This window comes from Emydura macquarii, unplaced genomic scaffold (genome assembly GCF_026122565.2).
Source record: "Emydura macquarii macquarii isolate MOO-44397 ecotype Brisbane River unplaced genomic scaffold, CSIRO-AGI_Emac_v2 contig_3487, whole genome shotgun sequence".
Lineage (NCBI taxonomy): Eukaryota > Metazoa > Chordata > Testudines > Chelidae > Emydura > Emydura macquarii.
This window is the reverse complement of record NW_027133624.1, coordinates 378,352-394,726: the sequence shown is the minus strand read 5'-3', so window position 1 is coordinate 394,726 and position 16,375 is coordinate 378,352. Positions and strand designations below refer to the sequence as shown.

Here is a 16,375-nt window from a genome sequence, read left to right as displayed (position 1 = left end):
TTCTTTCTTTCTCCAGCAACTACCACCTTGCTATGTACCAATCGGAGGCATTCAAGGCAGACTTGCCCATCCCCAGCCAATCCACCTATCTTGCCAAGGAAAAATCAATGGGACAACACAAAATATTACCTCACCCATTTTGTCTGTCTTATATCTTGGGGAAAATATGGCTACAATAACAATGCAAACAAGAATTTAAGATATCAAATTTAGCTTTTCAGTCAGCTTGAAACTGGCATCAACATATTGGGTAAAAAAATCCATATATATTCATTTTAGATGTATCTCAGATGCCCAATACGTTGGTATCAGCACCTTTATAGCTACCTGATCTAGTGCCCATATGGTCTTTTATTATAACAACATTATTGATCTGTAAGTTTTATCTATTTATCCCTTCAAAATTAAGCTCTGCTGATCAGCTAACTGTGAAAGGCCATTAAGATTAATTGGTCCCACTGAGCATTATTAAAAATTCTTTGCAATGATCATGAAAAAGTGTTCCAACTCTACCCAGGTTTCAAAAGGCATTGTTAAAATTCATTGATTGGTATAGCACCACTGGAGTGTACAACGTTACATTTGGGATGAATCTGGCCCATTGCACTAAACGCCTAGAGGCAGGAGGTGCTTACAGACTTCTCAGTCATGCTTAAGGCTAAAATACAAGTAATGTAAAATTAAAGCAGATAAATGAGATCTCATGGGATTGACCAAACAGGAGGAACAAAACTTGCCAGGCCAGATCCTCAGCTGGTGTAAACTGACATTGCCCCATGCAAGTCAATGGAGCTCGGTTGATTTTCACCGGCTGAGACTCTGATTCCATGATGTGTAGCTGAATTGATGGATGACTTCATTCTCATGAGAGGAATATCCCCAAAGCACACTCCCACTGGGTCCCAGAGTAGCAAGCGGTGGAAATGTTTTTGTGGCCCAAGCTATGCTTCCTCAGTAGAGACAAAACAGCTATTAGCTCCGAAGGGCATCAAGAGGAATCCAGCCAGTTCTGTGTAAACATCAGATTTGTTCTGGGAGTAACTCCACTCTAGGCAGTGGGATTACACCATGGGTAAATTTGGTCCACGTGCTGTTAGCAGAACCGTCAGAACAATTAAGTCCTGCTCGGCTCAGGGAATGGGGATGCAGATTGCGTTTTAAGTCCATGTCACGCCAGTTACAATCTGCCACCTAGCGTGCTAGTGACCAGTTCTGGGTGCTAGTGACCAGTTCAGGGTACCAACTGAGGGCCAGTTTACAAGCCTCTTGGTCACATTAGTGAACAGTTACACACTCAAACAGTCCCACTGAAGTCAAGGGAGCCATTAGTGACAGTGACTGTTTACCAATATGAGTGAAGGAGTCACAGTTCGGCCTTTATTAAGCACTCCAGCCTCCGGGAATTTAAAGGCCCAGTTCTTCCTTTCTTACTCACATGGAGTATTATCTTACCTTGTGACTAGTCCCCCTGAATTCAATAGGTCTACTCACAGAGTAAAATACGACTTCATCTGAGCAAAAGAGGCAACATCAGGCTTGTCGGTCTTGTGTTAATTTAGCTGGAACGTATAGGCCAAAGTTTAGTCAGCAAAAAAGCAAAGCAATCGTAGGCCATGCTTTAGCAATGCCAGCTATGTTCTTGCCAAGTTCGTGTACCAGGCAGTGAACCTGTAAGCAGGTGTTTGCTTTATGATAAGCCGGGTTACGGTTTATAGCACAGCTTTTGCTGACTTTGGTTCAGGCCTTACTCCAGGTTCTTTGCTCCAGGATCTCTCTCTGTGCTACATGTGAGTGAACAGAACATTTTTAAATTCTCTTCCATGGCCACTTGGACCTTGTCACAACTTCAAACTATGAACCAAGCACAGAATACACAATGGCATGGGTGTGCTTCTTGGTATGTTATAAAGAAGGCGGAATCTATCTATCTATCTATCTTGTTTAGCACCAGAAAGGTAGCAAACCACATGAAACTGGCATATAGCTTTTCTAGTCAAAACCTGAGAGGTTTATAGGGAATGAGGTAACCCAGGCATTCATTTGACCTCTGGAGGCAGGAGCCATCTTGCATATTGAACTGAATCTCCACTTTCCACATGGGCAAAGTGGGAGATGCAGAGTCACTTCCTCCAACCCCAGTCCATGCAAAGTGTGCCTCATACAGCCACTCACACCTGTGGAAAGAGAGTGAGAGGACTCATTTTGCCTCTACATTGCACCAGGCAGGTTCTGTCATCACTGAAATAAATAAGGAGTTATTCCAGTAAAATAAATGAGTCTTGCCCACATTCTCAGAGTTTAGCTGATCACCGTATTTGGGGTCGGGAAGGAACTTTCCCCCAGGGCACATTGGCAGAGGCCATGGAGGTTTTTTGTTTTCTTCTGCAGCATGGGGCATGGGGTCACTTGCTGGTAGATTCTCTGTACCTTGAAGTTTTTAAACCATTATTTGAGGACTTCAGTAACTCAGTCATAGGTTAGGAGTCTGTTACAGGAGGGTGTGGGTGAGGTTCTATGGCCTGTGTGGTATAGGAGATCAGACGAGATTATCATAATGGTCCCTTCTGACCTTAAAGTCCATGAGTGTAGATGAGTGTAAAGCTGATGGGGTCCGTATTGGCCATTTTTCAACCATTATTGGCACTGACAGTTGGTGGAGATCTTTTGCTAGATGTGTAAGCAGGGTCTGAATGAGCTCTCCCCTGATATCCAGTGATGAGCTGGGTAAAAGAACTTCAGGAGCCAACCTTATTTGCATTGGCACACCCACCCTGCCAAGGTGCTCAGCATGAGGCATCGGCTTTGCCCAAATGATAATTTTTGGCTATTGTTGGAACACAAGTCCCTTTGTTGCTGGGGGCAGGGGTACTAAAGGGTCATTATCCTTGTGTGGATCAAGGGGAGTAGAACTTGGCATAACCAGATTGAGAGACTCACCCTCAGATGAGTAGGGGACAGGTGTGCCAACACCCAGTGGAGTTGAGCGAGGGTGGGGACAGGTACTTGAACCTGGTTGTCTGGGCCCTACCATTAGGTTCTAGACACCATTTGACCCTTCCTCTCTCCGCTGTGTAATAACAGAATTGATTAAGATTTAATTGAGAGTGTTGTTGCAGGCTAATAGAGCTGGTATCGCTGATAACCAGGCCTAAACATTAGACCTGCTTTGCGACAGTGTCTCTGATACAAGAGACTACCCAGGCAGCACAAGCAGTGGGGTCCTCCCCGCAGTAAGAGCTGAAGTCACTGAGAGCTGTGTTAAGTAGGGGGAGCTCACAACATCCCAGCGGGCATAGACCCAAGTGGCTGGCATGGCGAGCTGCTGGCAGAACGGATGGTGGAGCGAACAAGGTGTGCCCCTGCTCCTTGCCAGGGTGGGAGGTGAATTCAGCAGATGCACCTCTGAACTCTGAGTCTTCACTGACCCAGGACAATAACTGTGAGTGATGTGCGGCAAAAGGAGGGGCACAATGAAGGAAATGTGATTGCTGGACTTAAGAACCTGAGGCAAAAAAGACACTGTTCAGTGTACTCTGGGTTGGGTGTTTTGCTCATGGTTTTATGTCATGAATCCTACTTGCAGTGTTTTCAAAGCTAATGTCATGTTACTTTCCCCATTTTTATTCAAAGTGTCTTTGATACACTTAGGCTTGGTCTACACTTACCTTGGCGATTCAGCGGCAGTCAACAGGAGTTACGCAAAGTATGTAAAAAACTTATGTAACTCCCGTTGACTTCTATGCTTCTCTTCTGTGTGCCATCTTCACTGCACTGTGCCTACGGGAACCGCATTCCCATCAATGCAGTGCTATGCCACTTGCGGGGGTAGTTTAACTGCGTCGATTTCTGGATTGACTGAGCGGATCTTCACTGACCACTCAGTCAATCCAGATAAATCAATCTGATGGTGGTGACGGCGGTGACTTTGCACTTGCGAGAGGGGAGTATTGACTCTAGAGGTGCCCAAGGAGTGATGTGTAATTGTCTCAAGTCATTGGGCGGGGGCTCAAGACCATTTTTGTTGTATTGTTGACAAGGAACCCCTAGATATTGAAACCAACCCTTGTTGCAGCTGACACCAATTGGCAGAATGGTTACAGATGAAAAATGGTTTTTAGTTAAAATAGAAATTTCTGAGCAAAATATCTGTTCTCAGTGATTGGGGGGGGGGAAGAAAAAGAACTGTAAAGCCCAAAAACCAATACATTTTGGCCAAAGACCTTGGGGACATTTGTTGAAAAAAATGTTGAAAACAAATACTTTTTGGTTTTGTCAAAGTTAAGCACAGGAAAAAAAAATTCCCCAACTGGCTCTGTTCAGAATGGCTGGCCCCATACTCCACATTAAGCGCCAATGATCCAGACCATTAGTGGAAATCAACATGTTTACACTGACTTAACTGGGGCTACCCTGATTTACATCACAGGAACACCTGATTCAGCGAGTCGATGGGCTACAATCTTGCCCTAAGAGTGGTAGGGAAACTTGGTCTCAACCACACCTCATTACTGAAGCAAATGGAGTTACTGCTGGATCTGAGAACAGTTTGGTTTGCTGTGATGATGCCATTTTGAGAAGGGGACTCTTTCCCGCCCTCTCTTTCTCTAGATATGCTTTCTTTGCTTCTTCCATCAGTGACGAAGATGGGGGCGGAGGTTGTAGGAGAGGCATGTTTGAATATTCTGACTCAGATCTTCAGCTGGTGCATGTTGATCTCACTTCAGTCACTTCAATGGAGCCACACTAATTGACACCAGCTGGCCTCACGCCCAATGACTCGAGGGGAGCTCTGGCGGATTTAGACCATCTGGGGATCTGAACTATTGACTCCAATGAAGCTACAATGATTTCTGCCAGCTCAGGTCCTGGGCTCAAACCAAGTGTAATGCTGGAGTTTCCTCTTTTACAAATATGTAAATCATTAGAAATTCCAGAGAAGCCATTGACCAAAAACTGGAGGAAGTACAAAGATAATTTTATTCATGATTAGGACAGGCTGAAGACTTTTTAAAATGGAAAATAAAGGTTTTGACTAAATTAAAATGTAGCCTTTCGGAGGCCAACCTGATCCCAAAAGGGTGTTGGGCTCCGTATTCTTCCCTCTTTACTGGCTTGGGCTTGAGTTATCCGTGCCTGAGACATCCACCTAGTGGCTGGGTACATAAACTAATACACATCCCTTGTGACATGTAGGACGTTACAGAAAATCAGGGCACAGCAGATAAGGATAAGCAATGATTTGTTCCTGGAAAGGAAGGGATGAGATTAAGAAGGAAATGAGGGTGACAATGAAAGACAAAAGGAAACATCATGAAAGGACAAAGGGGTAATAAATACAAATAGGTGCATAGCTGATTTTTCAATACACTGGCAATTCTGTCCAACGTTTAGGCAAATTTAAAAATCAACCAGATATTTCATTCAACCCAAAACAAAGAGTTGTATTTTTTGTGGCACTTTTCCACACCATGGATAAGGAACTCATCTGAGATGTGGGAGACTGATGTTCATTTCACCCTCTACCTGATTCAAACTCGGGTCTTAGAAGAGTGAGCTAGCTGCAGAACTACAAGATACTCTACTGGGGGGCCTGTGGTGACTAGTATGTATTGTGAGCTCCAATGTAAAAAGGCTGGGAAAGTTCATGCATGCTTTCAAATATTTTGTCATTCAGCTGGGATCTTCAGGGACATAAGTTGACAAAGTTCCACTGAAGGCTGGACACCTAATCCTTTGAATCCTTTGAAAGTCCGAGCATAAATTCTTTTTTTCCCTTATAGTCTTACTTGGGCTCAGTGTATGGAATTCCTAATTCAAAACAGATCAAATACACTTCAGTTTTATTCTGAAAATAAAGATCCTGGCATTGATCCTACCATTTCAGATCATTGAATATCCTAAAATACTATAGCAGCAAATTTGCAAAGAGCCAGAAGGACAGACTATACAGGATCTGTCTCTATAAAACAATGAATCAACTCTGTGTATCACCATTTTCTCTGAATACAGTACAAAAAAACCTTATGATTTCTGATTTCTTGTAAAATCTAGACTTTTACGGACCATTTTTCCTATAATCTCCTTCACCTCTCTGTTTCTCAGGCTGTATATGAAGGGATTGACCATAGGCGTCAGAAACATGTAGAAGACAGAGAATACTTTGTTCAGGTCCCTCAGTGTGTTGGTTTTCGGTAGCATGTATAGAATCATTATGGTCCCATAAAAAATCGTCACCACGATGAGGTGAGAGGAGCAGGTGGAAAAGGCCTTTTGCCTCCCGGTGTTGGAAGGGATCCTCAAGATTGTGATGATGATACACACATAGGATGCAACAGTTAACACAAATGGGGGCAGAGTGAATACACCAGCCAGGATGGTGATGACAAGATCTACCTGGTTGGTGTCACTGCAGCTGAGATTTAGTATGTCTGTGGATTCACAGTAGAAATGATCAATCTCATTGGGACCACAGAAAAGTGATTGCAACATAAGAACAATTACTATGCTCATAGCCAGAAATCCACTTATCCAAGACCCGGCTGCTAGCTGAAGGCAGACCTTGCCATTCATGCGGACTGCGTAATGCAGAGGTTTGCATATAGCCAAGTACCGATCATAAGACATCGTTGCTAGGAGACAGCATTCTACACCGGCAAAGGAACCAATAAAATAATACTGTGTCATACAACCATTGATAGAAATGGTTCTGTCCCCCGTCAGGAGACTGGCCAGCACCCTGGGCAGAATGGTGGAGGTGAAGCAGGTCTCCAAGCAGGACAAGTTCCCCAGGAAGAAGTACATGGGGGTGTGAAGGTGCCGATCAGCAACAGCTAGCGCAACGATGAGGATGTTCCCGGTCAGGGTCACAATGTAGATCACTAGAAACAGCAGGAAGAGAAGGATTTCCAGCTCTGGGAGAGTCCTGAATCCCAGGAGGATGAATTCTGTGATGGACGTTTGATTTCCCCTATCTCTGTTTGCCATGGAGTGTATCTAGGAAGAATAAAAGCCATAGATGAGAAAAATACGTCTTGCAGATGATTGGAGAAAACAGACTAACGTTCTAATCCGGCAAAGAATTCCATATATCTGGGGATAAGGAATCTCACGGTTCCACAATGGAGTTAAAGGAATAGAGCTGGCTTGTATGTTGAGTCTTTAGATATATTATGGATATGTTTTATGAAGCAGATTTAACAAAACGTCAACATCTCTCAAATCAGTCCAGGTACCGTGTTTAAGGGTCTGAGAGACCACTGTAATTGGAGCCATTTAGACAGACAGAGTTCAGTTTTGTCATCTCATCGCGTCTCTTGACAAAATTTGTCCAAATGTGTGCTAATATTACTGAGAAAAAACTGATATTTTTTTACAAGCCATAACAATCAATCGACAAATCTAGTCTTGGAGGCCTTCCAATCTATAAATCTATAATCGTACAATTATGGTTCTTTCACACAATTACACAATTCCAGAATATCAAATATTCCCAACAGATATAGTTATATTTACCACCTTTATCAAATATGCATGTGTTGAAAACCCTTCTCAATATATAAGCTGTGGAAGCTTTAAAGGTGTGGGTGGGTGAGGGTCTGTGGCTTGTGTTGTGCAGGTCAGACTAGATGATCATAATGGTCCCTTCTGACCTTAAAGACTATGAGTCTATGAATCTATAAAAGCTGTGCTGGGAATTCACGGCCTGGAACATGAATTCTTAGACTGTGGACGCTGAAACTTTAATAGTACTCTAAAGGAGTTAGGCACCTCTTGACAAGTAGGCTCCTAAATCCATTAAGGCAATTTGTAAATCTCAACCAATATTGAGATGTTATGGTTGATTGGTCCACAGAAGTGTAACTAGCAGAGGGAAACAGGGTTAAAACCATAAAATCCAATGTGCCTATTATCCTACCTAGATATAAACTTTCATTGTATGCAGAGTAGTGGTATTTGTGTTGGTACAGGGTATTGGAGAGACAAGATGGGTGAGATAATATCTTTTATTCGATCAGCTTCTGTTAGTGAGAGAGACGAGCTTTTGAGCCACAGAGAGGTCGGTTACTTCACCCACCTTGTCTCTCTAATGACCTTTCAGTTCCAGTTTAACCAGGTTCCACTTAGCCCAGGCACTCCCCAAGTACAATGAGACAGGTTGTCCATGCAATCATGATCTCTTGGACACTCTGACACCCCAGTTAAAATCTCTCCCCTTTTATTCCAAGGCCGGAAGGGCCCCTGTGATGATCTAGTCCAGTGTTTCTCAACCTGGGGTTTTAGAGGGGTCGCAAGTGCAGAGCTGGTATTGTGGGTGGCAAGAAAGGCAATTGCCTGGAGCCACAGGGGCGCCATGAAACTAAGTTACATGCCTCAGCCCCGTGGGGGTGGGACTCAGGCTTCAGGGATACAGTAGTTTGGAAAGGTTAAGAACCACTGATCTAGTCTGAACCACTGTGTAACAAAGGCCATGAGACCTCCCTGTATTAATTCCTGTTTGAATTACAACATACCCTTTAGAAAAGAATATCAAACCTTGATTTAAAAATTGCCAGTGATGGAGCATCTATCCTTACCCTTTGGTAAATTGTTCCAATGATTAATTACCCTGACTGAGAAAAACCTGTGCTTTATTTACAGTATCACTTTCTCTAGCTTCAACTTTCAGGCATTGGATCTTGTTAGATCTTTCTCTGGTAGACTGAAGAGCCCTCCATTAGCACATTTCTGTTCCCCACATAGGTACTCCAGTGATCAATTCACTCCTTAACCTTTCCTTGTTAAGCTAAATAGATTGAGCTCCTGGGGTCTCACATGATAAGGCATGGTTTCTAATTCTTTAATCAACCTCGTGGCTTTTCACTGAACCCTCATCAATTTATGATGTCCTTCATGAACTGTGGGCACCAGAACTGGACACAGGATTCCAGCAATGGTTGCACCAGCACCAAATAGAGAGGTAAAATAATCTCTCTATTCCAGTGGTCCCCAAACTTTTTGGCTCGAGGGCCACAGAGATCATTTTTACAAACCTGAAGGGCCACCATTTTCCACCAGCAGCCCCCCATCCCACTGCAGCCAGATGGAAGGAGTTCAATGAGGAGGCTGCCTCCCTCTTCACTGATCACCTGTCCCCCTGGCTGAAATAGGGAAACCCCACCTGTCCTGTCCCCCCATGCATTCCACCTGGGTCCTAAGCAGTGGCTCCCTTCTGCAGCCAAGGAGGATGAGAGATCAGTGCTCCCCTCCCTCCGGCTCCGGCAGGGACCCCAGCGCCTATGGAGCCAGGTGGAGCACTTTGCCTTGCTCCCTGCTACAGGCGGGGGGAGGTGAGCACTGATCTCCCATCTCCTTGGCGGCAGCAAAGAGCCTGCACCGGTCTTTTAGCACCACGCTCCACCCGGTCCTTAGGCAGCGGCTCCTTATGCAGCCAGCGGGAGGGGAGCAGCAGGCCACTTTGAAAGGCCCTGCTGGCCACTTTTGGCCCATGGGCCACGGGCTGTGAACCACTGCTCATTACCCTATTTATATATCCAGACGTCACATTGACCTTTTCAGCCACGAGATGTTTATCCACTCCAGAGTCCCTTAGATCAGAGTTCTTGCCCAAAGGTCCCCTGAGTGTTCGAGAACGACACCTGACTCCGACTTCACTGGCTCCTGGGTTTCTCCAGAGACTGTCAGAGGGGCTTTCCACACACAGGATTTTAGGAGTTTTCCCTTTGAGGACTAGGCCATCGAGTTCTGTCTATACCCCCCGGTTTTGTGTTCCTGCCGTATTTAACTCTTAGCTACCTTTTGGCTTCAGGTGCTAAACCTGCACTTCCAAAGCATTTTGATTCCCCTCTTTGGAAGTTGGTATATAAATGCAAAGTAGTTGCCGTTTTGGAGTGGATGCTTACCTCTAGCCACAGGACAACTCAAGCTTCAGTTGATGAGCTCCTATTTCTCAGGGCTTGGGGGACAGGACTCAGGTTCCAGTGACGTTCTTGCCTTTCAGCTTTTGCAGACTCTGGATTTTCTTAGCAAAGAGACCTGTTATCTACCCGAACGGATGAGTAGCCATTGCGATCATACTTTGCAACAAAGTCTTCCCCCTCGACTTACAAAGCGTAAATGCTTCCTCATCTTTGTATCCTCTGATGCTTCATGCTTTTTACTACCGTCCCACCTCAGCCTCTCTCCCAGTTGGTTAATTCTGTGTCTCCAAAGCTTTGGAGGTGACAATGCCCATCGGGACTTGCATACAGTGCTCCTTACATAATTGCATCTTTTTCGTTAAGTCTAATGATCGTATGGGGAAAATATTTTAGATCATGATTAAACACCAGCTTACATTTTTGGAGAGATAACTGTTCCATGGAATGGTCTGTTATAATGTATTTGCACTGCCCCCAATTAAGAGTCAATATAAGCCACCACCTAGTGGCCAGAAAATAGCTACCCATATCTCATTCTTACACTATGCTGCCACCTAGTGAACATTTTACAGCAGCACAACCTTTTTCCTGATATTTTATTGGCTACTGAAAGCCGTTGATCACTATTCAGTGTAGCAGACTTCTTTTCATTTCCTCCACACTCTAGCGTCGATTTCACAGCACGATGGCCTGTGACTCTCGTTTTACCCTCTGCTTTCCACAAGTGGAGTCTTCTTCTGATTCTTGCTGGAGCTGCTTCTTTCCAATTCCTGACTCGCTTGTGCCACCGGGAGTCCATTATTCAGTATAACATCCCATTTCTCCTGCCTCAACAGCTGCTGCTATCCACAGTTCATTACATAGTGTAGCGGTCCTTTTCTCTTCAGGGTCCTTTCCTCACCATGTATACACTGTTCCACAGCCTCACCTCCCTTTCCACACCCTCTGTTGGTCATTTGGAAGCATAACTCCTCCTTTCTTACGTATCAGCAGTTATCCATTGGCCATTGGGCAGCACCCCCACACCTGTCCCATTCTCTGCTCTCTAGTGGCCCTAGACAGCACAATTGCATCTTTCCTCATTTCTTACCCACTGCTGGGTGTGCACTGTGCCAAATTAAAGCTACTGGGAACCAAATCACACAACATCATGATCACAACATTGGTGGCTACAACTGCAGCTATGACAGAGATTAATCCGGGTTTCCCATCACTCCAGCAGATTGCTGCTGATGTGGGGTCTGTTTCCAAAGGAAATGCACAGATTGATCAAAAATGCATAGATTGATCAAAATTGACCTTTTTATGGGAAAAAGAAATTGGTGAAAAAGTTGCCTCCGCACCAACCTGTGGCTAATTAAAAGCTCCATGATGGGAACATGGTTATTGCCAACTCACTCCCGGGTCCTTCCACTTATTTGGACAACATTGACCTGAGCTCTGGATGGATTCTCTGTTGTGTCCCTGGGGGCACAGAAAATGATTGGGCGCAATAAACATAATATACTCTCACTGTTACCAGATTTGCCCTTCACCTTGGGGTATGCTCATTTATTAGGGTTACCTTCCTGGAAGGGGGGTGTGATTCTAGGGGTGTGATTCTACTAATGTACTGCTTGTGTTACTTGTGTGTTCATAGGGCTACAAGCCCCCTCCCAATGGAGGTATCCTGCAGGACCTAAGGTTTTCAGGGCTGGGTTCCTCCAGCACAATCCCCCACAGATACGCACACACACACATACACAGTTCAGTTCAACTTAGTGCGTCTGAGCAGACCGGGCTATCAGCACTCTCAGTTGACCCCTTATATGTCCCTGAACTCAGCAGGCTGGGTGACACCACACTCTCAGTGGCTACCCTTAGATGCCCCTGTGCAACACACCAGAATAGAGCAGGTGCCCTTAATTGCCCCTTGGAATCAATCAGGCTGGGTCAAACAGCACTTGAGCTGCACCCTCATTTGCCCCTGGACCCCATAGGCTAGGCAGAGTAGCACTTCCTGGCTGTCCCCTTCATATGCCCCTTTACACCACAATTGTTCTAGCAATAACCCCCTTGATGAGCAAACCCCATAGGATTTTTGGGCACTCCAGGGATCTTTGGCTTAGGTAAGAGAAGTGTTGCTACAGAGCAAGATAGGGACCAAGGACACAAAGGAAGAACATAAAGTTTGGAGAGAGAGAGAGAGAAAGTGTCAACCAGCTTGATTATAACAGTTATTTTATTGCTAGGTATATAAAACTTATGATACTAATAGTAATACCATACAAGGAGAGAAAAACAATCAAACACTTACAATACTACACAATTACAATTGGGGTATTGGAGAAAGCTATCCCAGGTTTGATTACAAAAGTAGAAAGTTATACCTGGACTAAGAGAGAGAGAGAGAGCGAGATCAGTTGTGTTGGGGGAAGGAAGAGGGGGTTGATCTCACCACTCCATGCAGTTCAGAGTTTCCCAGGAACAGGCTTGTCAGTTCAGGGTCTGGAGTGCTTTGAGTCTGGCAGAGCCCCCAACATGATCAGTCAGGAAGAGAAGACAGGTTACAGTGGAACTGATGCAGAGTTTGGATCCCAGCATCAGAACAGAGGTTTGAGCTTTGATAGGGGATTTGTAGATGCCAGGTTTGTTTATGGATAAACAATGTCTGGACAAAAGGAGCTGATCATTCTTGGAAGGGCATCCTTCCTTCAGAAAGAGCTCACAATGCAACCAGGATATAGTGTTTTGCATATCAATACCTAGAATGGTCTGATAACTGCGGAGCTGGATGTGTACAGGTGTTAGTTCATTTACATCAAGAGCAGGGATTTCCCAACATGCAGTGCTTCCCTGCTTCAGCAATCCCAGAGTTCAGTGCGTTCCTTGCTGTACCAATCCCAGAATTCCGTGCGTGTTCCATCTTCGATGTAGATGAAGCTTCTGTTCTCCATTCATGTGTTAACTGAGATGCTTATGAGGCATGGGGAGTTGTCTCACCCTTGATGGGAGGGTTTCAGTTGTGTCTCCTGCCTTTTCATATTGAAAATGTCTTTGATTTCTGGTTCAAGCAGCCTGCCAGGTGGTGGTGGTGGGGGGGTATTCAGGTGAGCAATTGGGGTTTTGCACCCTGGTTCCCCAAGAACACAGAGCTGCTAGGTAACACTCACCTACTTTGCTTTATTTATATTAGGCTGTCGGGATTTGATTACCAGATTTTATTGTCCAAAATAGAGAAACAATGATCAACGGGGCTGTGCACAGGGATTTGCTTTGATATTTAGTGGAGCAGCTCCGTGCATTATCAGATGTGATGCACCCTCCTCACATAAGGTGAATGTTTAGCCAACACCACGGAGAAAAACACCATCATCCCCCATGTATCAGTGCTGCACCGCTGGATATGAGCCTTTGATTGAACTGCCACCAGCACCACATTCCAGTGTGCCGTGTGACAAGGACACAGCGCGGTAACATATCCACTCTGCCTCAGTATCTCATGCAGGTCATCTCCGTGTCTTTTTCATATCAGTGCTGACAAATTCAATGGCCATTTTCAACTTAATTTCACTGAGGGCTATTTGCTTAAATCACTGAGGCAGCTTTGAAAATCTCAGCCTTGGTAATGATCTGGGATTCTCTTCTTGTTTTTGTGAAAGCCACCGGGCAAATTGCAAAGACTGGGGCACGTGATCCCCAAAACTGGTGGTTATTTTGATATTTAGACTCCCCAACCCACCAACAAAACAACTTCTATATACCTTACCAATTACCCAGAAGACAAAAACACTGTTCCCTCAAAGCAACCCAGCCCTGAGCTCCCACCCAGACAGCCAAGTCCAATATGATGAGGATTACCGAAAATCTTGTTCATCATATATAAAGTTCGACAAAGGACCAGACACATTACCCACCAGCTCAATGAATATTTCAGGTCTTAACCAGATACACATTTACAGCCAATTCTTCTGAACTATACTAAGATTTATTAAAAGAAAAGACAAGCATTGGTGAAAAGACCATTATACATATGGACATAAATAAAGTTCTTAGGTCAGTTCCATAGTAGAGATGGTGAGCAGCTGAGTTGCAAAAAGGTCTTTCCAGAATCAGTTCATAGGTTATAACCCAAGAGGCTGCTCATGTGTAGAGTCTGCCAACTTCTTCCATGAGAAATAGCAGGGTAAAAATCCAGACTGGAGTTGGGACCTCCGGCTTGCCATTCAAGCTTTCTCTAGCAAAGTTTAAGTAGATCTGAGATGCAGGACCAGGGCGCTAGTCTCGGGAGATCTCTGGCAGGTTTATCGATGGCCTCCTGACAACTTGTCTTCCATGGGTGGAGAATGATAATGCACGTTGTCCTTTGTAGTAAAACCGCTCATATCTCATACAGACACAGGTAACCAGCTGCATTGGTTAGCATAAGGTGACTATTCATGTAAAGATAGTTGACTACAAACTTCAAAGAGGAATAAAGAAAATGATATTATTATACCATGTGTTACATCTAAAGGTTAATATCCCCTTTGGATCTCTGAATCAATAGAGTATAGTGACCGACAGGAGCAATATTATAGATTAACTCAGATCAATGTAATTCATATTTACTTCGAATCCTTTAACAACGTAAGTCTACATTTAAAAAACTCGGGTCTACTCTTCTGGTTTGGCTAATTATCTGCAAGGAATGGCTTTATTACCATTACAATATTTTTCTAACATGACTTCAAAGGTTGAACTTGGGAACTTTAGCCTGCTAGTGGCTTAGACCTTTCTGTCTTAGTGTCACAGCCACATATTGATTGAGTGCTTTGCTCAAGGCTTCCTTGACCTCTCTATTTCTCAGACTGTAGATGAGGGGGTTAACCAAGGGAGTCAGGACCGTGTAGCAAAGCGAGAGTACTTTCTTTAGCACTCCCAGTGTATCGAGTGTTGGTAGCATGGAGACACTCATTAGGGTCAGGTAGAAAATTGTCACCACGATGAGGTGAGAGGAGCAAGTGGAAAAGGCCTTTTGCCTCCCGGTGGCTGAAGGGATTCTCAGGATGTTACCAATGATATACACATAGGACATCAGGGTTAGTAGGAATGGAGGTAGAGTGAATATGCAGGATACCAAAAAATGAAACACCATGATCGGGCGTTTGTCCCCGCAGGAGAGTTTTAACAATGGGACGGGATCACAATAGAAATGGTCAATTTCATTTGGGCCACAGAATATGAACTGGGACATGAATAATATGAACATGGTAACAGCCAAACAACCATTTAACCATGTCCCGGCAGCCAACTGGAGACAAAACCTGGTATTCATAAGTGTTGAATAGTGCAGGGGTTTACATATCGCTAAATACCGATCATAAGACATGACTGCTAGGAGATAGCATTCGGTAGCTGCCAGAGACCCAAAGAAATACATTTGTGTGATGCAGCCACTGACTGAGATGGTTCTGTCCCCAGTCAGGAGACTGGCCAGCATCCTGGGCAGGATGGTGGAGGTGTAGCAGATCTCCAGGCAGGACAAGTTGCCCAAGAAGAAGTACATGGGGGTGTGAAGGTGCTGATCAGCCACAATTAGCGCCATGACGAGGCTGTTCCCAGCCACAGTTGCGATGTAAATCACAAGAAACAGCACAAAGAGAAGAATTTTCAGGTCAGGCAGATCCCCGAATCCCTGGAGGATGAATTCCATGACGGCCGTTTGGTTTCCCCAGTCTGTGTCTGCCATGGGTTGAGTGAAGGAACAAGGAAACAAACTGTGCAAGTGAACTGGAAGAACATAGAGTTAAAAGTTAATCAAGTGTCATGAATTCATTCCAAGAACTCTCCTTCCTCTCCTGGCTACCAGCTGAAATTTTAAGGCTGAATGTAGACACCAGAGGAAAGTTTAGTGACACCCATTTAGTGACACACTGGAGCTTAACAAGTCATACTTAAAGCACTGATAGCATTCAACTTTTACCTTCTGGCCATGGCCACAACCAAGGCATGCCTTCAAAGGAGTCAAAATCAAAAAACTCAGTAACTCAAATCTTGGACTGAGGTTTTCCATGCTGTCTAGTGTCCTCAGGCACCGACCTTCCTTTGGAATTTATGGGTGTTAATCTAAGAATAGATCTTGATGTATTGAGCATTTTAGTGTCTGATAGGAAAAGAAATAATTATTCCCCCCACCCACAAGAGATCAGTTTATGTCACAAATTATAAAGTGGAGTCAGTTCTTGCTTAGTTCATGTATTAATGATAAATATGTGGAGGAGGAGGAAGAAGACATGTTGAGGGATGGGCAATCCCTTTTCTGTTTCAGACTTGAGTTCCCTGTGCCAGCATTGAAGCTATAATAACATAGAGCTCTCTTCAGGGTGGATTTTAGGAAAGGGCAGAGCCAGGCTGAAGGGCACCCCTAATGCAGAGTGACCATCTGCACCCCATAACGATGGTGGGCTGATAACACGGAAAGGAGAAGGGCACTGGGG

The 16,375-nt window shown here is 44.5% G+C and overlaps 1 protein-coding gene and 1 pseudogene across 1 annotated transcript; both read right to left on the bottom strand.

The window, feature by feature from the left end:
- Positions 1–6,021: 6,021 nt before the first annotated feature.
- On the bottom strand, positions 6,022–6,987 carry LOC137144836 (olfactory receptor 5AP2-like). Its single transcript, XM_067535322.1, has one exon. It carries the CDS (start codon positions 6,982–6,984, stop codon positions 6,022–6,024), a length of 963 nt encoding a protein of 320 aa, XP_067391423.1. The 5' UTR covers positions 6,985–6,987.
- A 6,497-nt stretch (positions 6,988–13,484) lies between these two features.
- LOC137144865 (olfactory receptor 10A5-like) lies at positions 13,485–15,680 on the bottom strand (annotated as a pseudogene).
- Positions 15,681–16,375: the final 695 nt, after the last annotated feature.